Raw genomic sequence first — 27966 nt, forward strand, 5'->3', positions numbered from 1 at the left:
AGAATATGACCCCATTCTCTCATGGCCATTCAGATATAAGGTAAAACACTAAAATCAAGCTGTCAATCAGTGAACCGATCAATCATTATTATGCACATTTGTGTTCTCTCTTAGCTCATGACGCTTACATGCTGAATTCATACATTAAAGGAGTCATTACAAGGAACCAAATTCTTTGATCTTTTGAAATAAAAAAAAAGCTTTGATGTATAATGAAATTATACTTTAGATGTTGAACTCAAACGTAAATGATAAACACAAAATGTCCTTCCCAAGTCCTGCAAGACAATTTGATTAAATTATTTGAATTATTAGTGTTTACAAGAATGAATACAAATTCAATTGATGGCGGCATTAACTTGCAATAGCTAGGAATTTTTTCTACTTTCAAATTTTTTTTTCAAAAACTTCCTGCTTCTGTCTTGCAGTGATTATCAATGTAAAATGAGCATCATGATGTTCTAGTCAAGAGTTCCTAACACTTGATGTGAGCCCTCAGAAGGGAACACTGAAGTGCATTACCATCTCATGTGTCCGTGTTTAGTACAATAATAACAAAAAAAATTTTAAAAAGCAGAAAGGTCCAGGTTTATAGATTAAAGAAAAACAAATGTCTGGTTTATAGATTTTAATACGTTTTAAGACAAAAAAATAATAATAGAGTTTTGACTTTTCAATGATAAATAAAAATACAGTTATCAGAAATAATGTTTGATTGGCACAAAGTGGTGTAGATTGCTTAATGATTCTGCTATTGAAGGTTAAGGTGTTTTAAAGCTGCAGTAGGTAACTTTTGTAAATATATATTTTTTACATATTTGTTAAACCTGTCATTATGTCCTGACAGTAGAATATGAGACAGATAATCTGTGAAAAAAATCAAGCTCCTCTGGCTCCTCCCAGTGGTCCTATTGCCATTTGCAGTTACGGACCGCTCCCAGTAAGAAACAACCAATCAGAGCTGCTGTCCGTAACTTTGTTTGAGTTCACAATGTAGAAAAATTTATATAATAAGCGAGTACACCATGAATCCATTTTCCAAAACCGTGTTTTTAGCTTGTCCTGAATCAGTAGGGTGCACCTATAATAAGTGTTTATATTCTGACTATTTTAGATTGCTTCGGGGATAACGCGGCGGAGTAACCCAGTACCTTTGTGATTCTTCATAGACATAAAAAGAGAGAAGTAGTTCCGGCTACGATGTTCTTCTATCTGTTTATTAACCGCTAGAGCGTCAAAAGTTCCCTACCGCAGCTTTAAAAACATTAGAAACTCAAAATTTCACATTGAAGAAAGCATGTAGAATTACTTAACAACACATTCAAAGTGTTAAAGAGAGTGTAAAATGGTCATAAAAAACTAAATTACAGCTGTATGTTGCAAAAAACGTACTAAGTGCTCCTCAGGATAAAGAATTAATAAATGTATGATATGACCCCTTTAAAAGTGGCTTCAGTTGTAATGAACCAGCTTTGGTTCCTCAATAATGTGTCATCAGCATTTTCCATGACCTTCCACTGACATCTCCTGCACGTATCTGGCAGGTCACGTTCTTTCTCATAGATCAGAACCAGAGGGAGCACGTCATCGATGCTTTCCGTCCCGACCTCTCCTCTGTTTCTTTCCACCGGCCCATTTCAGAGATGAATGTGGCCAGCGGGTGCCCCCTTTTCTTCCCTCTGGGGAAATTGAGGTCGCCTAAGCATGCCTACTGCAAGGATGACACCATCTATATCAAGTGCGTGGTGGACACGTCCTCTTGAACCATGAAGGCCTGGCTGTTAAGCATAACAATTCTGGATCTGGACAAAATGAATATGGAGTGCAAAGAAACAAACCCGGAAATATTTATGAACTGAAAAATTTAAGAGTTTGGTCTCTGTTGCATTTTGGATCTTTGGGTACATGAGTAAAGTAATATTTTTAGATTGACACTTGGCTCTTAATGTTTTAAACAGATTTTTTTTTTTCATGTGTTATTTTGGATATATTTATGTTTTATTTATTATGGAATGAACTCTTTTGGATTTTGTAACATCATTCTGACAGTTTTCATATTTTATATGTAATATTAAATGTGTTTACTACCTTGTTTTTGTTTCCTCATAGCATAGTTTATCTGCTTAATACATGTCTCAACATTGCAGATAAGCAATTTGTGATTTAACCTCTTTAAATTTTTAAACAATCAATATTATTTGCATTTACATATTTAAATTTAAAGAAACTGTTCAACTAAATACATACTTACCCTTTTGACATCCAACATAACAGATTTGGAAAAAGTAGCATGTAGCATTACACTGTATCACTTGCTCTGCAGTGAATGGGTGCCATCAGAATGAGAGTCCAAACAGCTGATAAAAGCATCACAGTAATCCACATGATTTCAGTCCATAAATGAATGTCTTTTAAAGCAAAAATCTGCATGTTTATTAGAAACAAATCCATCAAAGTCCTCTATTATTTGCTTTCTCCAGTGAAAAAGTTTGCACAGATCAAGCACCGTTTACAAGCAAAAACTGTTTTATATTGGTGGATTTTGATGTGAGAGGACAAACAGGGTAATGACTTTATCCCTGCATGTGATCCATGTTATGGATTATTTTGCCCTGAAGCAGTTTAAAGTGAAAATGACTTGATGGGTTTGTTTCTTCTTTCTGATTATTGTAATTTTATTTATTTTTTGCATTGAAAAATCAGTCAAGATTTTGTAGCATAGATCCAGATTAGCACATGAAAAGATCAAGTGGGTTCATGAATTTTTAGCATGATTTTATAAATGTATTTTCACTATGAAGAGTCATATTTTTTTCACAGAGCATCCGATGCTTACCACAATTTTTGCATATCAACTTGTATTTCCTTTTATATACACAATAGAAATGTTGCCGAACCAACGCATTATATGTTCAAAATCACCTCATAACTTTTTATTAATAGAAAGTGTAACATTTGTAGCTGTGGCAATTATTTGCATTGTACAACACGTTACCTTCAAGTTAACACTTCCAGGAATGTGTGCAAAACCAAAACCAGTTCAGCTAGTAAGCAGTTTTTAAAAGTCCTGAAAGTAATAGCCTATACTTGGAGAGAAACTTTATCCTTCCTGACACAATCAAATGATCTAAAATCAAAACTGAGAGATGAGAAAAGGACAGGCAGAATGAGAGATGAGAAAAGAACAGGTGGTTTCTCACAGTTGAAAGGGTAACTTTTTACAATATGTAAAAACCAACACCCTGAATCAAATAACTAAATACTCTTAGTCATCTGGAATTCATAGCCCCCAGTGTATATTGTTAGTTTTGTTCTGCGACATAAATATTTTTATATATTCAGCCCGCTATGACTTGTGATGTCTGCCTGAATCACAATGTCCAAATTTCGCAGAAATCTAAGAATATTACTGTTATGCCAGCAAGTATGTCCCATTATGTGTTAAAAATGTAACTGCATTGTTGCAGTTGCACTGTCAGCAAACCTTTGCTGAAGACATATATGCTGACAGCTCACTCTCTCTGACACATCTCTCACATCCACTCATCAAAACCATTACACTTTTTATAACTTCCAAGAATAACATTAACAAAATCCATCAACTATAATTGTAATATATATCTAATTTAAATAACTAACTATATATATTTAGGCTATAACTTCTGTATATAATTTTAATATCTATCTATCTATGTATCTATCTATCTATGTATCTATCTATCTATCTATCTATCTATCTATCTATCTATCTATCTATCTATCTATCTATCTATCTATCTATCTATCTATCTATAGACTACTTATTCTACAGTAGCTAGCCTACATATATAACAGAATAATCTAATCTAATAGTTATATGAAAGTTTAAAAACTTTATTCTGTAATTTTTCTATCTTTATATCCAAGTATGGCTTTCATTTCTGCCTTGCACTGCAGTCTTTTCCCCTGTCACGTTGTACTATCAGAGCATTTAATATCATTTTGTCATTGGAGCAGTGCTTCTGTAGCCCCTCCTCGAGAGCGCTGCTTCTGTACTTCCTGTACGCGGATGATGATGATGATCGGGTTATGTTAATTACATAAGCAAAACGTAAATGATTCGCGGGAAAAGGTGAAAAAATGGCGACGTTCACTGACTACATTTCTGCGCCGCTTGAGCTGTAAAAACACCAGAAGCTCTCGTACGCATCGCGAATGGGATTTCGGGCTGCCAGAGGAGGAATAGCTGTACTTTTGGCGCGTTTTACCCGCGGGATTGGAGAGAAATCAAAGCGGTAATCTCAGCGAGAGATGTGTTTGAATGTGACCAGATTCAAAATCTGCTGCATTGTAGTGCGTAACAACTCAGATGCACTGATCTGACGAACTTAATCATGCATACGAAGGAGAAACAGAGTGATGTGTGTGTTTTGTGCATGTTATGTGTTGATTACAGCTAGTGTGAAAACTTGTCCGAGTCCCTGAGAGAAGTTTTGGCAGTGCGTAGGTTTCCAGCGTGCCCTGATGATGTTGCATGTCTTGAAATGGGGAGGGAGTCCGTTGTAAGATTCGCAGTGGCTATTATTTATTAAAGTAACTTAGCTGAACTGATAGACTCTTGATAGAAGTTTGAATTGATAGAAGTTGGTTTGTTTATAGAGTGAACTTTCATGCAGGAGTGCATGCTTTTATAGTCGATGCAATAGTTTTCTGTCTTATTTTCTGTCATGCAGAGAAAAAGCACGCATGTTTGATTCTTGTAGTTAGAATACAGTTGAAAATCGTGTGATTCACGGCCGCCTGGTTTCGATTCATGGTGCATATTAGCAGAAGAAAACTGCCAGAGATCAATAAGTTCACTTCACATGACGATGAGTCAACCAGCTCCGTTTCTCAGCTCCCCAGTTTTTTTTTTAACCTCATCAGGGTTGAGATTGAGTCAGACAATATTCCCCATGTGCACTGTTGTGGTTGGACGAATATATTTGCAGTTCTACGCACATTCAGTACATACTTGCTTACCTGGATCACACTGAGTAATTCCTAACCACATGGTGGTTTATGGATAAGATCAACGTTGTTAAAACTACAAAACATGTAACGGTAAACATATAAACTTCTTCAAATTAATAGATAAATAAAATACGAAGTATATATTTTTATATAATTATTTTTTTTTTTTTACAGAAAAACCATATATATATATATATATATATATATATATATATATAGTTATATATATATATATATATAGTTATATATATATATATATATAGTTATATATATATATATATATATATATATATATATATAGTTATATATATATAGTTATATATATATATATATATATATATATATATATATATATATATATATATATATATATATTGTTTTATATATATATATATATATATATATATTGTTATATATATTGTTATATATTGTTATATATAATATATAGATTATATTTAATACTACCGAGTTCATTTTTTTCATGCACAGTATGGATTGCTTGTATATTGATTCAACTCAGTGATTTGAATCTTTTGAATCAGTTCACTGACCTGACTCACTGAGATTGCTCGTCACGCCATTAGGTGGCGACATGTTTTTAATATTCTAAGTGAGCCATTGAATCACTCAATTTACCTGAAATCTATTACGAGTTTCCAGAATGAGCGTTTAAGCATCATAGTTTCGCCTAACACAGCGTCTCTACCGGACAGCTAAAGACTTTTTACACTGGACACGAGCGTTGAAAATCATTTGAAATTTGTGTCAATATGTCTTCTGTCGGGATTTTTCGTGTAACGGTGAGGATTTCCTTCTTGTTTTCTCGTTATAATGACTTAATTTTCTCTAAGAAGTTATCCACTTTAATGTACGTGGAGCTTCCTCGTGATCGCTAAAATTTGTGCAGTCTTGTTCATTACTGACATTTAATTAATTCAGAAATGTTAAATGCTTGAATCAATATGATTATTTTGTGTATAAAGTTCTTGCTAGATGCATGAGTTTCACCAACGCGTTCTGTGTCATAAAATAACTGCTTATCAAACCCAAGGTTGACGTCACTGTATTCTGTTTGCACCTATATCTTTATTTGTGCTACTTTTAGGCATATGATTAGGTAGTTAATAAGAGGAAATGTTTTGTTTATCTACAGTAGGACGGGATTTAATGATAGGCTTTGTGATGTGCTTCTTTTCCTTATTATTAATCTTTATTGTTAACCATATTGATAAGAAATGTGATGTATATTTAAAGTGCATAGGCTAATTTAATTCAGTTTTGTTCTATAATGTTGTAATCATTTTTTTTCCTGCACACACACATACACTGGACATGAACGATCTTTTCAAACAGAAGCTTGTAACGCACATTATATATCTGTCACAGCATATAATGACTACTAAAAATTACTAATTATATATAATTTTATTTCAAACTAAGGGAAAAATAAAAGTGAGTTTAATTCAAGAAGCTCTAAAAGATCTAAGAATAGTTCTGCATCCTTCTGAAGTGTTGGCAGTGTTGCCATTTAAACATGTTAATTACAAAAACAAATCGTTTGGTGTACGGTCTCTGGAAAAATCAACCGTGATTGATCAGCCTTTATTTATGTACAGTATTCTACGTAGACGTTATTACGTAGGCGAAGCAAAATTTGCTGAAATATAGGCTACAGTAAGAGCGCCTGCATGGTTGTCCATCAGATGCCTGTCAAAGTTGAGTTCGTTACTTTAGCAACAGTAAAACTATCATGTCGTTATAACGAGAAAACAAACTTTCATTATGTCGAGATAACGAGAACATTAAGTCGTTATAACGAGAAAACGATTTTCATTATGTAGAGATAACGAGAAAATTAAGTCATTATAACGAGAAAACAAGAAGGAAAAACATTATAATGCATGGCCGCTTAGAACTTCCGTAGTAGTCTACAAATTATATCTTATTGATGATGATGTCTCCTTATTTTGAGATGTCTCAGTCTATACTGTTTTGAATCTGTTTTGAAGTGGGCGTGTTCTTACAGTAGGTCCAGCCAATCACATTGCATCTTCACAGCCGTTAATCAAATGCTATTTGCTCATGCTGTAATCAGTCCTTGAATGTCACAAGACTTCACTAAATAAGTAAAATAAACTAATTTAAAGTAATAATAATAATTAAAAAAAAATTTATAATAATGAGAGTTAAAAGGATACATTACTGGAGGGTACTTCAGCATTATCGAAAGGGCTGTATAAGAAAAGAATGTTTGGGAAACACTTATCTAGTAAAGTGCATGTTCCTAATTTTACTATCAAATAAATAAGTGGACAAAGCTGCAACTATCCCATTTTGATTCCAATGATTTTCCCTGAGAACTAGAAGACTGTCATGTTTTTAAAGCCTTATTTATGCTAAATGAGCCATGCCTTTAGATTGATGGTGCTCTGCATTTATGCTTATCGATTAATTGCGCATATAAATCCTGAAAACCTTTTTCCATCTATAAATATCTTTTGGGCTAATTTAGATTAAAAAAGCAACTGGAAGAGAAATAGTCAGACTTATTATTTTTGCTGCTTTGCCGGAGTGTTTATTCGTATATGCAAGTGGACTGACCAGTGGGCAAAACCCATCATTATGTCAATCTTTACCTTGATTTCTGTGGGAGTTTTTACATTGAGATTTGTGGTCACCGAGGTTTTCATATTTAAACCTTTTTTAAATAGAAAAACACCAAAAAAAATTCCAAAAGAGTGTGTTTGAATGAAATATTATGCAAATAATTCCACTGGGAAACATCACATGTGATAAACTTTGTGTAATCTACATATTTTTCATGATTTGTGTGTTCTTACTAACAGGAAGTTTAGGTGTGTCTACTGTCAGCATGTTGGAATCGGCCTGTCGGGACGGATATCTGACAGTCAGGTCGGAACCTCTAGAACCCAAGCACCTGCTTCCCAAGAGAGAGAAAACCTGCAGCGAACAGGAGACCAACTTGACCGTGGGCCAGTACGTGTTGTGTCGCTGGTCTGACGGCCTTTACTACCTGGGCAAGATCCAGAGAGTGAGTTAATGATACTGTCCAAGTTTATATACCCCTGAACTGAATGCACTGAACATCTCTATTTTTTTTTATTGCACACACAGCACTGTATATCCTCATGGAACATGGCAACATGAAAAGTTTAAAATTAAGTTGTAATAGTGCTTGCAGCATTAAAGGAAAAGTTCACCCAAAATTGAAAATTTGCTTAAAATGTACTCCCCCTTCAGGCCATCCAAGATATAGATGAGTTTTTTTCTTCATCAGAACAGATTTGGAGATGCATTACATCGCTTGCTCACCAGTGGATCCTCTGCAGTGAATGGGTGCCTTCAGAATGAGAGTCTAAACATCTGCTAAAAACATCACAGTAATCCTTCAGTCAATCAATTCATAAAGGGGTCACCAAACTCGGTAAGTTGTAAGTAAACTGCAGGACACCGGCCCTCCAGCGACTGAGTTTGGTGACCCCTGACTTAAGTGAAAAGCTGCACGCTTGTAATAAACAAATCCATCATTAAGATGTGTTTAACTTCAGACCATGGCTAAAATAACTCTATATAAAGACCTCTATCAATAATATTGCTTTCTCCAGAGAAAAACTTGTCTCGTTTGAGTTAGGAAATAAATATGCACAGATCAAGCACCATTTACAAGCAAATACTGTCCAAAACAGTGGATTTGATGGACTTTTTCACTGAAGGAAGCATAAGCATGGTTTATGGACTTGTATTTTGTCCAGAAGTGGTGGTTTAAAGTTAAAACGCCTCACTGATGAATTTGGTTTCTATAAACACACAGCTTTTCACAAGACATTAATTGATCAGCTGGAGTCGTGTGGATTACTTGAGGATTACTGTGATGTTTTTATCAGCTGTTTGGACTCTCATTCTGACGGCACCCATTCACTGCAGAGGATCCGTTGGTGAGCAAGTGATATAATGCTAAATTTCTCCAAATCTGGTCTGATGATGAAATAAATTACGGTTTGATGTGCATGTTTTACATTAACAATTTACAATGGAAAAAATATATATAATAAGAAAATATTTAATTGGAATATTTTAAGGTGATAAGACATGATGTACCTTACAAAGGATATTTTTAATTAAGAAAAGGGACATGTCTGTCTTGAAAAAGAAAATTATACTGTGCTTTGAAAGCCCAGGCTTTCCACTTTAAGAAACACCAGATATATAGAAGACCAAAATGTATGGCTGGGTCCCATGAGGAAACATACAAGAGGTGTTCATGACCTGAAAGAATGTTCGGTAACACTTTAGTATAGGGTCCAATTCACACTAATAACTAGTTGCTTATTTGCCTGTCTATTATTAACATATTGGCTGTTTATTAAAGTACATATAATGCATGACATCCATAATCCTACCCAATACCCTAAACTTAACAGCTACCTTATAAACTATTAATAAGCAGCAAATAAGAAGATAATTGAGGCAAAAGTCATAGTTAATGGTTAGTTAATAGTGAGAATTGGACCCTAAAATAAAGTGTGACTGAATGTTTGACACTCATGAAAAATATTTTGGCAAATATATATTCATGTTTATTACAGTTTCATGTTTGCATTTTAACAGTACATCCTTATTCCATTTCCTCTATAGGTGAGCACCTCAAAACAGAATTGCTTTGTGACGTTTGAAGACAACTCCAAGTTCTGGGTGCTTTGGAAAGACATACAGCATGGTAAGCAGTTGAGTGAAATATGCATCGTACAAACCCAGGATTTTTGATTTCAGAAGAAGCAGTAAAAAAATCATCAGCAAGCTAGAAAGCCGATATTTTGTTTGATATGTCAGTGTGTGTGTGTATGTGTGACAGCATGGTGACGAGGTAACTGAAGCTTTATTCTCTCGTTCTCTCGCACAGCTGGTGTCCCTGGGGAAGAACCCAAATGCTCAGTGTGTTCTGACATGTCTTTGGTTCCTGGTAATGAAATTCTTATCTGTGGGAAGTGCGGAATAGGTGAGTCTGAGACAGACATGGGCACTGTCTGTATTCTATTTCATTAAGTAGCACACAAAACCCTGATATATCGCAGTAAAACAGCTTGCTTTTGCTTGGAGAAAGTAGTGATTCATTTTAAAGAAGTACTGACTCAGAAACTCAATGAGTGATGCTTGTATTGCATCACTCTGACTATTACTCATTCTTAGGGTTAAGGATTTGAGATAATGTGTATGCTAATGTACACCAAATGTACAGCTGACTGTTAGACAGACAAATTTAGATTTAGATTTTCTCTCCTCCAGGAAAACAATATATTAATGAGTCCTCATCTTGCACAGGTAGATGTGTGTCCAATGGAATGCCCAAATATTATTAATTGATGGGAATAATAATAGTAAAAATAAAATCATTTTGTAAAGTGAATGCTTTCTACAATGAGCATGTCCCTCCCTTAAATAACAATAATAATAATAATAATAATAATTATTATTAACTTAGGGGGAAAAAATGTATTTGTTAAATAGGTTAAAAAATAGTAATTTATTGTGGTAAATGAATATATTACAGAACATTTAAAATTATATAAATTTTACTTATTTTATTTGGGTTTGGGTTGGACGGCTGTTGGTTATTCTGTTTGTGCCAACCACCTAGCATACACCCAAAATGTCCTACCAACTATGTAGCCACACCCTGGCAAACTAAAATTGTAATAATAACCAAACCCATGTCCATGTCTTGGGAGGTTACTAAAAAAAAATAATAATAATTTTGTTGTAATGTAATGCATTTGAACTATTTGCAAATAATAAATGACGTAAAATTTGTCATTCTGCATGCTATGAACAGCTCCAGGGCTGTTCTGAAGATTACAGATCGTACTTCTGCATCTTTTCTACTTCTGTGTAGCACAGATTTACAAAAAAAAAAAAAAGCTAATTTCTACTGCATAGACAGAAAACGTTTATTAAAATCCCTTCTTGTCAGCAGTGAATTGCTCATTTAATCTTATGCCTAATATGCTGAAGTTTCTTTGTTTCATCACATTCATGATTCTGTCAAAGTTTGACAATATTGTTGTCGGAAGTTTCACATCTCTATCTTAAAATGGTTTACAAAAGCAAAATATTTACTGTCCGGCTAATTGCTTCCTATCTTGCACTCTATCAACTGATTGTTAGAACTTGTCCTCGGCTTTTGTGAACAGTAATGCCCGCTTTCTTTGATTTGATCAGCTCATTTGTGTTGTTATTGTCATGCTACCAACAAACAGAGTTAGCCATATCTGATTTATTTTGTGATTATATTTAATGTCTGTGGTGGTATCGCAATTTCTTCAGAAAATGTAGAAATCTAGTAATATAAATGTTGTTTTGACTTCTTGCATGATGCAACGGCTGGGGAACTCCTCTGCCTGTGAATAGAACTGATTAAAATGTACTTGTGATAATATATTTAAAAAAAACTGGAGTGGAAAATGTGGTACAATTTGCATTATGAATGCCATAGTGTCTACAAAAGCAAATAGAGAGCTATTCTGCGTGTCTTTGATGAATTTAGGAGGGTTTGGTAAGACTGCACTACAGTAATGACTCGCCTGAAGTGGCTCTCTGAAGTCTCAAAGATTAGTGTCGTTCAGCTCTGCTGGTCATATTTACACATCTTTTTCTTTTTTTCTTTTTTTGTGGTAATATTTGTCCTCCGTACTTCCACATGCTTGCCTTGCATCTTCAGGCTATCACCAGCTCTGCCACTTGCCCCCAGTGGAGAGCTCAGCTGACCTTTCTCCATGGTTCTGCAGAAAGTGCATTTTTGCTTTAGCTGTGAGAGTAAGTCTTTCATATCCGTGTGTATACACTCTTTTCTCTTTCCATGTAAATGAATGGGGATCGGGGAGGTCTTGTTGCTGACGTGTGTTTCTTTATGTGGCAGAAAGGGGGAGCTCTGAAAAAAGGGCCAATTTCTAAAGCGCTGCAGGCCATGAAGCAGGTACTGCCCTATAATCCAGAGGAGCTGGAGTGGGACTCTTTGCATCGTACGAACCATCAGCAGTGCTACTGCTACTGCGGAGGACCCGGAGAGTGAGTCTGCCCTTGTTCGTCTATTTCCTTTCATTTTGTTCTCTTCTTTGCTTGGCGTCTTTTCCTGCTAGAGGTCTAGGCATTGAAAACAGATTCAGTGTAGTGTACGCACAGGAAAGCAAAACTGTAATGTACTGGGCATAACATCTGTCACATTGTTTGAAAGCTTTGGGACGTTTGATTAATTGCAGTAAAGTGGTTTGTTAGTGTGTTTCAGTGAGGTAAATGCAGTGAGGAGAGTGTGACAAATGCACACACACATCTCTGCCTCGTGTGCTCGGTTGCTGTCTGCTCGCTCATTGCAATCATTTTGATCAAAACAAAATTGTATGTGTTATGCATCCAACAACAGAACAGGGACTGTCACGAGATTGTTAAAACATAAACAGTCCCTACATTGCTTCAGAACAGATTATTATTCAGTCCCTCCAGAAAAATGCAGATTTTTTTTGTGATTGTTGCGGGCAAAAATCCTTGATTTTGCGGCACGTTTTCTTAAAAAATGCGATGGAATAGGCGGTATATTTTTGCAATTTTATGCGATGAAATTGCATGAACTTGCAAAAACTGCGGTTTGATGAAAGAGAAAAAAAGGTGATTCCCCCAACACCTTTTTCTCACTAGGCTACTACCTTAATGTAAAGAGTAATTTCTTATTACTTCCTATGATAAGCCAGCATACTAAATGACAGAATATTTAAGTTGCAATCTCTTACTGCAACGTAAATTATTTTACATACTAATAATCACAACTGTAAGTTTTTGGTACTGTTCTGCAACAAAAAAGTGCAATCTTACAACTGTAAAGTTGCATCAACTTCTGAATGTAACTACAACAAGTGTTAGTAGCCTAGTGAGAAGGGGGTGTTGGGGAATCACCTTTTTTTTTCTATTTCATCAAACCGCAGTTTTCGCAAGTTCTCACAATATAATTTGGCTCCACTGTCATGTAACAAATCGGGAAACTGCTTCGCGCGTTCTTTTGTGCTTATTTTTGTTGGCAAATAAGCAATATTTGCGTGCTTCAAGTTTCACCGCGGGGTTTGCAGATGATGTTCACGTCACGTAATTACGTCACTTCATAAGGTTCCCATGGCAATAGGGGGAAAATGGCTACTTGTGTGAAGTAAACGCAACATTTTTCACCTTTCTGCTAATATATATGTGAGTTTTTTGCAAGAAAATACAGGGATTATGAAATCATGCTAACCCCGCATATTTTGCTTTTTTGAAATCGGCAATTTATGCGGCAAAAGAGCGGCGTATTTGAAAAAATGCGACCCCGCATAAATATGCGGCCTTTGGCTGATTATGCATTAAATCAGGCGATCGCATAATCACGTTTTTCTGGAGGGACTGATTATTAAAGCAGCTGGCTTTATATGTGCACTGTGACACTCAGTAGAGTTCAGAAAGTTAAACGTAAGTTATACATTTTATGTGTTAGTTGCAATGACAATAACTAGAGCAGTATTGTTAACTACTAAAAACTAAAACTATTTAAAATCATTTTATTAATAATTCAAATTAAGGTGGAAAAATTCAAATACGAATAGAAGATAAAAACGTAAAAGTAAAAGAAATGTTATCTTCGCATCTTGCAGCTGTTCTGAATGGAAAGAAAAAGGCTTGCGCATAACTCCATCATCACTCCACCAGTTATTTTTGTTTATACTGAACTGTAATTGGTCTGTTTAGGTCTTTGTGTTTTGTGTTCGATAAGAAACATTTGACAGTTCATCTCTTATTCTCTGATTTTCCCATCAGGTGGTATCTGAAAATGCTGCAGTGCTTTCGCTGTGAGCAGTGGTTTCATGAGGCGTGTACGCAGTGCCTACAGGAGTCCATGATGTTTGGAGATAGGTCTGTACTGTACAGAGCTACATTTATCACAGAATCAATATTCTGCCATTATATATAATTAAAGTGATGTTTCCAGTGATTATGTCATGGCTGAGGGGTATTTTTTAGGCACAGCTTGAAAGTGGAGAACCTATAACCTTCCTTAAATCACTGTAATGCACTGTAATCTCAAGTGGCATATTGGTTTTATAAAATGACAAGAAGAGTAATATGATGAAGCAAAACAATAATCAATGTATCATTTAAAGAGTTCAGGATGTATTCAATATTTAAATAATCCAAATAAACAATGATTAAATATTTGGAGTGTATTATATATTTAAAATATATTGAATATTTAAATAATTGAAATGAACCATTCTTAAAGCAAAAATCACTCATGTAAAGCAATCAAAATAGGAAAAGATTTAAATTAGTATTTAAAAAAAAAGCAAACAATGATTACGTATTTAAAATACAGTATATTCAATATTTAGAATGTAATATATATTTAAAATATGTTCAATATTTGAATTATTATTGAAATAAAAGTTAACTTTTCTTAAAGCAAAGATCTCTCATGTAAATATCATTTTTGTCAAACCTGCTACACTCATGGTATAATTTAATTAAATAATTAAATCTAATTGGTCTAAAATCCAACTGAACATAACTGTAAAAATCAGATATCCTCTGATTGGCTGTGATTGTGTCGTGCAGCTGTTTCACATTCATTGTGTACAGACAAATTGCTCATTGCTGAAAATTGCCTTCGAACACTGAATCAGTCCAATAAGATTTTAGCCTCGGCGTTATCTGTTTTATAATGAAATATAAGCCATTGCTTTTCAGAAAGATCAATGAATGCAATAACCAAAGTGAAATTCTACTTGCAGCATCTCAACTGTATTGATTAGTGAATATTGAGACAAACTTAATGCAGCGTCGCACACAGGCGAGATTACATGCGTTAGGGAATTTTTAAATGATCATAATGAGTCAAGCTCTATTTTTTTTACCTTTTATAACCTTTCCAAGTTCTGTCATTTAAATGACTCTATTTTCTGTCTTTTATGTTATAGGTTTTACTTGTTCATTTGTGCGGTGTGCAATAAAGGAGTGGAGTACATCAAGCAGCTGGCGCTCCGATGGTAAATGACAGCTCTTCTTTTCCAACCTAGCAAGTGATTGCACCCAGATCCGTGTCACAATTCTATAGTCAAAGTGTCGGATGTGATTGATGTGAGCAGGAGCTCTTCATCCAGAGCTTTTACTCTCAAGTGCCAGGCTATTTCAGAAAGTAAAGAGGGTACATTCCCTTTTTTTTTTTAGAGTGGCAGTTGTCTGGACATTTATTCTTGCTTTTTGTCCCAAATGAGAAATAGCCATTTGAAAGGAAGATTTGGTGCTGAGAGGATTTCTTATGATAGCAGGGGATTACTCTTCAAACACAGTGAGCTGGATGTGTTGGATATTTAGGTATGAAGCCAGTCTCGGTTCAGATTTAAGCTTTATCCTTCTTAAAAAGTCTGGTGTGTTAAAACGGACCTTGCCTTGTGAACGGAACTGAGCTCTGTTTAATGTTCATCATGTGACAGATTTTGGTGGTGTCATTTGTTGTAAGAGAATCTTCAGCTCGGTCTCTGGCAATTTGAGTGAGGTTTTCTTGTTTAAATCAACTTATTTTTCACTTGCAGGGTGGATGTTGTCCATCTCGCCCTTTACAACCTTGGAGTCCAAAGTAAGAAGAAATACTTTGAACTGGAAGAAATCCTGACCTTCATCAGCAACAACTGGGACCATTTCCAGATGGGCAAGGTGGTACATTCAAGCCTTTCTTATTGCTTACTATTCGAGATCTTATTAGGAAAAAACCTTTAAAGGTAAAGAAAGTATTTAATAAAAAAAATTGGGTGTGCTTTGGTTGGAATTTTAGTCAATAAGCAACTACCCTTAGAGAACACCTTAGCGACGCCCTAGTAACCACTCAGAATATCCTACCAATAACATAGTAATACCTAATACACTTTTTACTTTATTGCATACCATAACAGCACCAAGGACACCCTATAAACCACATGGAAACTTCCTAATGCCCTAGTAACCACAAACAAATTAGCATCCACTAGTGTTGTCAAAACAACCGGTACTTTGGTACAAAAAAAATGAAAATGAGACGGTACCAGGTTTCTTTAAGTACCGGTGGTACTGAGGACCCGGTCAACCTGGTTCTTGACGAATATAGCACTATGATTTTTTATGAATTAAACTTAAATTTTAATATGGACAGTCACGGAATTTGTCAAAGTTAGCATAAATTAATCAAATAAAATCTCTATATGGACCAGTATCTGTAAATGTTGGTTGAAATATGAATCCTGCAATTTCTGCATGTCTTTGTGTAAATGAATGATTGGCAGAGATGTGCGGGTTTGTTTACTACATAGACTGAAGCATGTGACGCTTGCAGTAATGAGGACATAACTACATTAGCTTCACTTCACAAGTATTTTACCATTTCATTTGAGTAAAACCAGTCAAAATAAAAAGGTCATTTTACATAAATGCATTGTGCTAGAAATATTACTATTATTTAGTAGAATGTATGTGATACTGCTACTACTGTTGAAAAAAAATTATAAAACTTCATTTTTTAAAGAAATAACACAATATTTCTTCCATGTTTTAATTTTAATATGCCCTTTATTTACCAAAAAATAAAATGTTTAAATTTCATTAATTAAACAACAAATTAAATTTGGGTGAAACTTGTTTACTGTTTTTCATAATTATTTTACATGTAGAAAAAATTTCAACACAATTGTAAATAAGTATAAAGAATGGCATTGGTTTTATGTTTAGTGATTAAAAAATGAGTTTTTTTTTTATTAGCATATTATTTTGTTTTGCTTTGGTACCGAAATTGGTACCGAGAACCGTGGATTTTCACTGGTACGGTACCGAATACTGAAATTTTGTTACCGTGACCACACTAGCATCCACAGAGCAACACCAAGAACATTCTAGAAACTGTAAACATGCCATTCCATGTTGTGCCACCAGTTTTGCAATAATGTCACACTTCAGCTTCAAAGACATTTAAAGCCAAATGAAAACAGTGCTAGAGATTTGTCTGTGGACGATTACTGTAATTGCTAGGTACTGAAAAGCAGTTCCTTTGAGAGAAAGGGGTAGTGAAAAATAGGCAGTTTGTTTTTTCAGCAAAGCCTGTGGGTTTCATTTGTCTTCATTGAAACATGGCAGCTCAAGGCAACAGCGGAGGAAATGTCTCATAATAAAACACCATATCACACAATCAGTTTCTCTCAAAGACTTTCATATCTATTTCTTCCCCTTCAAGCTCTCCAACACCCCTCTGTCTGAACGGGGCCAGTATATTCTTGATGCCCTCAACAACTATAAAAGCAAGTAAGAAAAAAACATTTGTTTGTTTTCTTTTTTTGAAGTAGTGCATGGATTTTGAATTAATAGATTTTTTTATATTTTTTTATTTATTTAAATAAACATGATTACACACACACACACAAACACATATATATATTTAAATTTATAAATATTTATACATTTATAAAATTTTATGATGTTTTTATTTTCATCATTTGAATATTCATTCATTCATTCACTTATTAATTCCCTTTATTTTTAGGTTTCTTTGCGGCAAGGAGATCAAGAAGAGGAAATGCATTTTCCGACTAAGGACAAGGGTCCCTCCTAACCCCCCATCTAAGTTGTTTCCAGAGAAGGCCCAGAACAGTGAGGGCCACAGGGGCCGCAAAAAAGGGGTCAACAGAAACAGGTGAGTTTGAGCATTTCTGAATGCCTGATTAGTGCCTGCAAATTTGATGACCAATCCTTTTTGTTGATGTCACATGGTAACATTAAAATGTATTATCATAAGACAAATATTTTATTTGATTTACAGTGGTATTTGTTTGTTATTTTTCCAGCTGATTGTAAATGAGATCTTTTTGAGAGCTTTTTTAATTTTATTTTATTTTGATTTTGACTTTCGCAGAGCTTTAATGCAGTGCATGCTCTGAAAAACACATGGCTTCTCCCCTATCATTGGACACTTGACAGCCACAGTTCTTTTTAGGATTCAGTCATTTGAGCTCTCAGATATGTATTGATATGTTTAGTGGGTGAAGATGATGTAATGATTGACAGTTGAATTAGTTCAGTTGTTATTATGCTGGATTATGTCATTTGAATGCTTCTCGTTTTCCTCTGTTGCAGTAGCTCAGTTCCTACAGAAAAGCGGAGGAAGAAGAGGTCCAAGTGGCTGCTAGAGGATGCTATTCCTAATGTAAGCTTTGTCATTTCACTGCATCTAAAGTTGGATAACATGACTTTTCTTGTCTAGTTGAAAACTGGGTTCTGTTATTACGGTTGCTAAGACTGTACAATAAAAACAAACAAACAAACAGTGTCTCAAGAACTAGCCAACTAGCATTAAGTTAAGGTGTAATCAGTTTTATATTTCAGATTCAAAATAGGGCCAGTTTACATTTAAGTTTCAAAGAAAAAAAGAGATGTTACTAGCTGCACTGATCTATAGAGTTATCAAATTATTCAACACTATTTTTAAGTACTATATGAGTGTATTTATCAGTGCTCATTTGACTGAGGTACTCAAATTAGAGGGATTTTATATGCACATACAACCCCTTGCAATATTTTATTATTATTATTATTATTATTCTTTTTTTTGTTAGGAAATCAAAAGTGACCGTAAAGATGTTATAATATTATAGAGCTTATATTTCTAAATAAATGTTGTTCTTCATCAAAGAATCCTGAAATATGTTTCACAGTTTTCACCAAAAAAAATATTAAGTATATTATACTGTTTTCAACATTTATAATAATAAGAACTTGAAATCAGAATTTCTGAATGATTATTTGACAATTAATTAATGGCTGCTAAAGAAATTCAGCTTTGCCATCACAGGAATAAGTTAAAGTTTTTATAAATAAATTCATAATATCACACTTTGATCAAATAAGTGCAGACTTGGTGAGCATTAGATACTTCTTAATAACAGCAAATAAGACCTGCTCAAAGCTTCTTTATTTAATGAATCCTAATTTTGCTTAAAATATTTATAAACAGGAAGTATTTGCTATCCTTTCACAAGGCTTTCAGACACTTTGTTTAATTGGCCAGTTGGGTACAGTAACCAGAGAGTGTTAGTACTTTTAACATGGTTACATATCAGATGTTTAATTGGCCTAGTTCTGGGTGGTTCCCACACTCTTTGTCAGCCGAAACCATTTGACCTGAAATATGAATTGAAGTACCTCCTTAGATTTTCATGGTTCTCTGGTGTTGGTTAATGGTCGTCTGATATGCGGGTAAACTAATAAAATAACTTTTAATAGTAAGTGCTTTATTTGTATTTTCAAATTATTTATTGTAATTTTACATGTTTATGATTTACTCACAAACTCACAAACCCTAGTTTGGGAAACCTGATATGTTCATCTATCACTAAACCACACACACACACACACATACACACACTAATAAATTCAGTTTGTTCAGTCCTCTTGAGATCAGATCCATGAAGAGGTGAAGTGTTGGACTTCTGAAACTATGTGACCTGTCATTGCAAATCTGAGATTTTGTGTTCTAGCACTTCTTAGAGTTTATTGAATCCCTCAATTGTTTGCTTTCATGCAGCAGAGGGAATTACTATTTGCTTCTTTCGTCGTTTATTTCAAGGATTTTTCACACGGTTGCTTATGTACGGCCGATTTAAATATGACCTGTGTGAAGTTTACTCTTCGATATCTTCTCCTGCCTCTCTTCATCTCTCTCTAGCATCTCTTTGCACCCCGTGGTGATCTTCTTTTTATTTCTTGACGCCTGCTGCCATGCAGACCTTGCATTTCTCACTCGCTTCTTGTGTGTTGTTTTGTCTCTTTCTCGCCTTTGCTCTCTCTCTCTCTCCCTCACCTTTTTTCTTGCACTGTTGGTGAAGCTACTTTGAAAGCCAATCTACAAGCGGCTCATGATTTCAAGCAGTTGAACTTCAGTCAAGCTAGCCTTTAGCACAAGAAATCAGCTGCACTACAAGCTACTAACAAAGAGTAGTCATGCTTCTGACAAAATCTAGTTGGGTTACGTCTCTACTTTTAGTTTGTTACTCCCCAACTCTCTCTTACCCTCTCATTCTGTCTTTCTACATTCTCTAAAGTGGATAACATTCATCCTCTGAAGCATTTAACAGACAAATCCTTCTGAGAGGTCTCCAGTCCCCAGACATGCTTTACTTGAACTGTACATCCTTGACACTCCAGGCAGCACGGCTAATAATGCCATGAGCAACTTCCAAGGCGGCATTAGAGTGACTTTAACAACCATGATGGCTCTGATCGTCACAATCAAAGCTGTGATTATCCTCATCATCCCAGTGACAATCAGAATACGCAGTATAATGAATTTAACATTGCATTTCATGCTTTGTCTGTGCCATCATCGCAGAATGACCTCACCTCTACCTGGAGCACCAATCATCACATGGCCAACATATTCGACTTCACGCTGGACGAGCTGCAGAGTTTGAAGAGGTGAATTGAACTTTATTGACTCAGCACAAAGTTGTTTTTTTTGCAAAAAAGTCCAAAGGCTAAATTTTAACCTTGTTATTTATTTACCTATTTATTTATTTATTTATTTTTTATCTTTAACTTTAGCTTAATTGGATGTATTAGGACATGGCACAGGTATGAAATGAATATAGAAATAAATAGCATGTTTATATAGAATTCAACAGATATGTAGTTACAGTATATTTATATGCATCAAATATTTAAAATCCAGTGTTTCCCACAGGAGACGTCTAGGGGGTAAAATGTTGTTCATTTTAAAATTAAATTCATTAGTTTGGTGCAAATTAAAATCTCCAACCCATGTTCAGTCTCTAAAATGAGCAGTGTATAATATCTTTGCATTGTCTTGTACCTGGACTTTACAGTTTATGCAGACCTCTTTTTAATTGATATAATGTCTCAGTCTACATTACATTCACCAAATATTATTAATGAGGCAGATAATATTACTATTTCAATACAGCTGCACTGTAAAATAAATGTTAATGAAATTTGTTTTCAATTCATAATACTCCACAGTACTTACAATACTTTTTTTTTCTTAATTTCTTCTACTCCTTTCTACTTGCAAGACTTGAAGCCTCACGCTTTAATTTTGATTAAATTCTGGTCATTTCTCTTTCTGTGACAACAGGTTTCCAAACACATATCATTATGAATTAAGTCGAATACTGTAATTTGTCCCTAACATTTTTTTTTAATTAATATTATGCAAATGTGGAAAATAATGCATAGCTGGTGTTCACAGCACATGCAGAGATGGAGTTCGCTGCATTCACTGATACAGGGAAAAACACTGGATCGCAAACTAATAGCAGTACTACAGACTATAAGATGATAAGATAAGAGCACTAAACCACTTTGGTGCTTTCAATTTTAGTTTTTTTATGAGTAATCCCATTGCCATCCCACCCATCTCTAATGCGAATGAAACCATCACAATAAAATAGTTCGATGTGAGTTCATCAGCCTTGTCATCCATGTTTATCAAGCGCTTTGCATTTTACATTGAGTTCAGAAAAGCCATAGTATCGCAGGATCAATGTATGTTGTGGTACAAGCTCATTATTCACCCTTGTCCTCTTAGTAACTTCATAATCCATTAGGATCCGAGGCATGTCGTAACAATTAAGCGCATAATACAGATATCTGCATTCTTCACGTTTGATGGCTCATTTGATACATCTGCCCTTTCATTTTCTGATAAAGTCGCCTCACCTGTGCTAAAACTGCCAGGAATTAATCGTCGCCTTTCCATCAATGTACATAAATGAGGTCTCAATCAAATTCAGTCTACCTACATCAGTCTCTCTCTCGGCAACAGACGGCACGCTTAACCTTTTCTCATTAACTTTGATTTGAATGCTTAAGCCTCTATTTGTTGGCTTTCGAACAATCATGCTCATTTGCATCCATTTCCCTTTGAAATATCGGAAAGGTCTCTCACTGTTTCCCTAATCACAACCCCACCCCACAGAAAATATATTTTTTTTTATCAACACGGTGGGTGATGTGATTTAATTATACTTTTCTGCAAAGGTTATCATCTCAAACAGGCCTGAATAATGAGAGAATTGGAAACACTGTTGGGGCAGACAAAGCTTTCAAAGACGAAAGCGGCTGTCTGAGAGGGATTGTTGAAGAGTATAAAAGAGAAATCTTGGTTTCGGCCAATAATAAAAAGGGCACGTTGGCTTTCATCACAAAGCCGTGAACTGTAGTTAATGAGTGCCATCCTTTGAATGCGAGTCGTGATAAACTCTGTTATAGTCACAATCCCAGCGCTGTATATTGTGTTGAAGAGCAAGCAGATTGTCTCAACTGTATTCTTTTGTGTTCTTCACTAGCCCTTTGTTTTGGCCCCTTGAGTATGGCTGAGATGAAACTTATTGAGAATGTTAAGATTAGTAACAAAGTCAAACTGAAACAAATTTCTTTTTTTTTTTTTCTGTTTTTTTATTATTGTAATATTTGAATTGTCAGTTAAGTTAGTTAAAAAAAAAGTTTCAACCAGTGTTATTTTAGTATTATTTATATACTGTTATTTATTATTTTGAATTAGCTTTTATTTTTATATTTCAGTTTTAGTATTTTTTGTGTTTGTCATTTTTACTAGATTAAAAAAAAATCTATTTTAACTTATTTTAATTTCAACTGTATTTATAGTTATTTAAATGCTTCATCCTAAACTTATTATTTTTCAGTTATGTCCCAGGGCAACATTTGTTAATTTCTTGTAATTATTGTTTGTTTTTTTCTCATTTATGTTTTTATTGAATATTTATCTAATTTCTATTTCATTTTATCAGCTTCATCATGTTTTTTTTTTTATTAATAAAAACAGTTTTAAATGGTTTTAGTGAACAATAACAATAACAGTGGTTTCAAACGGTTTCTGATAGATAAAATCAAGCTCCACCTTTTTTTTTTTTTTTTTTCGCATTTAATATTCAGTTTTTGCTCTATAATATGTCCCAATATGGAAGTAAAACAGTTTTCTAGCTGTGTTTCATGTTGACTGTAAGTGTTAGAGGGTTCGAGTCATGGAACTCATTTGTATGCGTTTCTTTCTTCATCTCTGTCTCTCTCTACTCATTCTTAGCACCAGTTCAGGACAGACGTTCAGTATGGACCAGGACTCCACCGATGCAGCCAGTACTTCTGGTTCTGCCACCACCAGCGTCTCCTATGATTTCAGGTACACTTCATTTTCTTCAGTTCTGCAGACTTTACCTAACCTTTAACAGGAAACAACAGTTAGTAATTGGGAATCAGATTGTGAATCAAAATAGAATCAAATCACTAGGTGCTGAACGATTTCCACCCCTTATTGCATGTAGTGCAACAAAATACACTTTTGAAAATGTTTATTTAAAAGCATATTCTTACACTATGTGCAGCCAGTTACATTTCATAAAACATTAACAATCTAGCACAGTAACAGTTTCCTGCCAGTGAGATTTAGTCAGTTGTCAGCCAGGTAACTAATTGCGAAGTTGCGCTGTTTGCAGTCTTTGTATGTATACAATATTAATGTTAAAAACATTAATGAGAAAACCATCTGGCAACAGTGGCACAAAATATGTTTATGCAGGTAGCATTATACAAATGGATAATTATCACAGATTTGCACAGTTCAGTGTTAGCATGTTTTGAAGCACACTTTTAGGTTAAAAAAATGTAATTGGAAAATTGAAATTCTCGCTCACAGTACAGCTAAATTCAGCAGCAGCAGCACAAAACGCTGGTGTGATGCAATCCTTCACAGGCTGTTGCGGATCACTCCTACTCATTATAGATCCTTGCAACAGCGTAGTTTAAATAAGTGAAGTAAAAGCCATGCATGTGACATATGAGGTCTACCCAGGTAATCTTTTCAGTCAGAACATTTTCCCTGGATTATCCAGTGACCCGCTGGTACCTAACCCTGAACTACAACTTAAGTGGGTGTGCAGTTTCATTCGATGTGAGTCTGAGGGATGCTATGAGCTAATTAGTCATGACATTTGAAGTGGTGGCATCAATGATTGCAACTAAACCACCGGGCCACCAGGGTGCCTCAAAGCGCTTTGCTTTTTAATATACATGAGCTCAAGCAATTGTCTGTATGACTTTTGTCGCTAGAATGACTGTGGCTGATATTCCAGGCCTGTATCTTCTATGCTTTTCATCTTTCTCTTTCACAAGTGTCCTCTTCACGTCTACACTGCAGCGTAATCAATATTGCTATAGTGGGACAATTTGGCAGCGCGACTGTCACTGTAGATTCTCGCCTCCCCTGCTGGGGTTGCACTTTGCTGCCCACGAGTTAAAAAGAGGAATAACAGGCGTCCATCACCACCTGATGTTGTGTGTAAACCACCAATAACAGCTCACAGAGAAATATGCTGTCAGATTATGGATTATTTATGGTTATGGCCACTTGTTTGCTCCGGTTTATTTTAAAGATGGAGTCTGTGGAGGCTAAAAAATGGCAGTGAAACCATGCCAAGAACTGTATCTGTGTTTGCTTTAGTGCTGAAGGTCAGATTCTAAAAGGAATATTCCAGGTACTTTCAAGCTCTGTTGTGGCATGTTATCGATTAGCACAGGTTTGTTTGGGTTATGCTGTTTTTTTTTTTTAGAAACCATCAGTGTGTATTAAGTGAACAGGAAACATGTTTATAGTAATCGCATGAAATGGAAATCTAGCAGGTAAGCAAGCTGAAGAGCTTAAAAAAAAACAAGGTTCACATAGACATTCAGGGACACCATAGCAGGGATATTAAGACATTATAAAACTGAAAAAGTAATGGAAATTTTATTTATTTATAAATATATATTTTATATATATAATATTTATATTGAATAACTATTTTTACATTAATAAAAAAGTAATTAGATTTTCTTTTTTAACTAGAGTTTTAAAACGGGATGTAAAATATTTAACTTTTTTATATTTTTGTTTAACATTGTTTCCAATTATAAATATATATTGTGTAATAATTAATGACTAAATGTAAATTAGGGATTTTTTTTTTTTACCGGTTAACCGACCGTTAACAATTTTGATCGATTAATACAATCAGTTAAACGTTTTTTTCTATTTATTTATTTATTTATGAATTTATCAAAATATTGAAAAAGGTTTGTTGCATGCTTAAAATAGGTCAATGCTATGCATATATAAAAAAAAATGTTTCAGAAAAAAACGCATTCAGAAATAGGCCTAATGCTGATGCGAAATATGTTTACAAGCATTATAATAAACACTGTAAACATAGCTAGGCTATTTTAGTTCCCCTCACTCCAAAACAATCCTTTCAATTAACAGTATTTAGAAAAGAACAAGAATTAAAAATATAAAAAACTATAGCAATACAAACGACAAGCCAAAACAATACTCCTTTTAGTTAAAAGATAATCAGAATTGTAAACAGTTTGCCTTTATTTGTGCTCATTCACAATAAAAACAAATCCTTATGCTTTAAATAAGCCTAAAGAAAAATAGAATGACGCTACAAAAATGAACTGAAACTCTGCATACCACGCTAGTTTTTCGTTCATTTTCTTAATTTATTAAGTAAAAATCTATTTATCATATAGGCCTATATATTTGTTTTTTATATATATAGCCTAGCTTATAATGTTTTTCTCTGCTCACAGAAGCGCTGCAGGTGCGTGATGTGATATGAAGACCATGTGAATCCTGTTGTTTGCTGCATTTTGCGCATGTAAAAATATTTCCCGGGAAACAAATGTTAGTATTTTTAACGGGTCACAGACATTTCTAATTTCTAATCCTTTTTAGAATTAAATTCTAATTTAAAATAATATTGTCGGTTAACGGTTAATAATCGGTTAACGAGCGTTGGTTGTCGGTTAGGAAAAATAACCGAAATGAACATTCCTAATGTAAATGTAAATCTGCAAAATTACTAAATATAACTGTAAATAATTAATATATGCATATGTAAGTATATGCTGGTTGACTGAATGACACACACAGTGCATCCTTTAAATAAATAATTCACAGAAGAATTAAAATTCTGTTATTTTCTCGCTCTCATGTCATCGCCATAGCCCAGAAATCTCATTTGCATCTATTTGAGATTGAAAATAATTACTGGGAAAATAATGACCGACCCTTCATTTCTGTGTGAACTACTTTTGAAAACTTCTGTTCCTCTAGCCTTTTTTCCCTCTTGTCCTTTCCTTTTAGTCTCGCTCACAAAGCTTCATTTCCGTTCAGGAGTGTTACACAGACACTGTAGAGCAGAACTCATGTTCTCGTTGTTGAGTCATTGCTGTAAGTCGCCATTTCCTCAGAAGCTCATCACATTCCTGGTAGTCATGCCTAATGTCCCGCAGGCCAGATACTCATACAGTTAGTAATCCCTTATACTTGTCCTGGTTTTGTTTTTGTTTTGTCACCCACTGCGCCAGGCCTGGAGAAACCACAATCAAAGAAAGCCAAGGCCTGTGCGCAGAACATGCAGTTGGATGGATGGCTGGTTGGAGACTCTGCCAAATGGCCCCACTCACCCGTTGATTACTTTCCCATATTTATTTTAGAATATGAATGCTCATTAGTATTCTTGCAGTTTTCCTAGGGGTCTTCAGAAAGAGGCGGAGAGAGGGTGGAAGAAAATAAAACACAACTTGGATTTTCTCGACGGGAAAAGTTGTGAGGGTCAACAGATCCCTGTCCCCTACTGTGCATCCTCGTCGTGGGCTAGATCAAACACTTCACGAACACATATCTGCTTTCCGTGCTTGGCTTTCATGTACTAATACGGTTTAGTTCTACATCCCATTTTAGCAGCCGTAATGATTTCTGAAATGGTGGTTCTCGGCATTGGATTTTGATGTCTTGCTGTGATTTCCCATGTTACACATGCCCTATGGGCAGAAATATGTGGTCATTATGAAGAGATTTCACGGTTATGAAAGACCTGAAAAATTGACTTATCTCTGTATAATAGAATTATGTTTAATCAGGTCCAGTATTCTGTTTGTATCATGTTTATGCATATATCGCATAGTTTGTATAGTTTTACTCATTCCCACAGCTTTTGAGTTTAAAATGAGGGAAATTCCTGGACATATTTATTAAATATAGCATGTGCTGTAGGTTAGATGAGCAAATAAATCCACACAGACTTAGTCAGTCAGATTAAATCGCGTGAGTGATTCAGCTGTACCGCGTCTTCTCGCTTTCAGTCTCTACAAGTGGTTTCACATTGGTGAATCTCATCTGCACTACGAGAGATGCTGCAATACAAGACTTTCACTCGCATTTTGGGACAGTTGACATAACTGTCACTTGCCTAGTTGGTACTGCGTCCCAATGTTCATACTAACCATCCTAAATATATTGTGAAGGTAGAATAAGTGTGTATGTTGTAAAGTGTATCCCAGAAGTCCCAGGATGGTCTACTATTTCAGGTCGACTTTTGAAGTGTGGATCCATGCACATCTAATGGCTAATATTACCCACAATCCATTGTGCTTCAGCGAAGGATTTGGGTTCAGAACTACAAACATGAATAAAAAGCATTAAAAACTACAAACATGGCGGCTGACAGTTAAGCAGAGAGGTTTAGATAAAGGGGATAGAGTTACTAATAATAAACATTTAACCTGGTGAAAAATATATTAATTTCATGTTATCTGTGTTATATTTCATCCGCAACAACAATGTTGAACATTTATAAACATTCGTTTGGCTATTAACTTTAAAATGCATCATTATGCGGAAAATATGAGCAGAGATCTCCGCATAAAGATCCACAGCTGGATAAAGATCCACTGCTGGTTCAACGTACTACTTCTTTTCTCTCTGTTATGGTGGGAAGTTAAATTAGACGTGACAAGATGATTGACAGGTCAGTTTACAGTGACAGGGTGCGTGCAACTCTGGGACAGAGAGGT

At 34.9% G+C, this 27966-nt stretch overlaps 1 protein-coding gene across 3 annotated transcripts in view; it reads left to right on the forward strand.

Annotated features, from left to right (window-relative positions):
- Positions 1–27966, forward strand: part of LOC113077990 (PHD finger protein 19-like) — a 38330-nt gene that overhangs the window by 6858 nt on the left and 3506 nt on the right. The window contains exons 1-14 of one of the 3 annotated variants that reach the window (XM_026250256.1): positions 4023–4274; positions 7839–8044; positions 9649–9730; positions 9914–10009; positions 11729–11823; positions 11927–12075; positions 13843–13938; positions 15000–15068; positions 15615–15735; positions 17279–17346; positions 17585–17734; positions 18175–18244; positions 20426–20511; positions 23156–23251. In XM_026250256.1, the coding sequence (XP_026106041.1) occupies positions 7865–8044; positions 9649–9730; positions 9914–10009; positions 11729–11823; positions 11927–12075; positions 13843–13938; positions 15000–15068; positions 15615–15735; positions 17279–17346; positions 17585–17734; positions 18175–18244; positions 20426–20511; positions 23156–23251 (1358 nt within the window). In that variant the 5' untranslated portion in view covers positions 4023–4274; positions 7839–7864. The other 2 variants (XM_026250257.1, XM_026250255.1) reach the window with 2 other exon arrangements.

This window comes from Carassius auratus, unplaced genomic scaffold (assembly GCF_003368295.1).
Source record: "Carassius auratus strain Wakin unplaced genomic scaffold, ASM336829v1 scaf_tig00023745, whole genome shotgun sequence".
Taxonomy (NCBI): domain Eukaryota; kingdom Metazoa; phylum Chordata; class Actinopteri; order Cypriniformes; family Cyprinidae; genus Carassius; species Carassius auratus.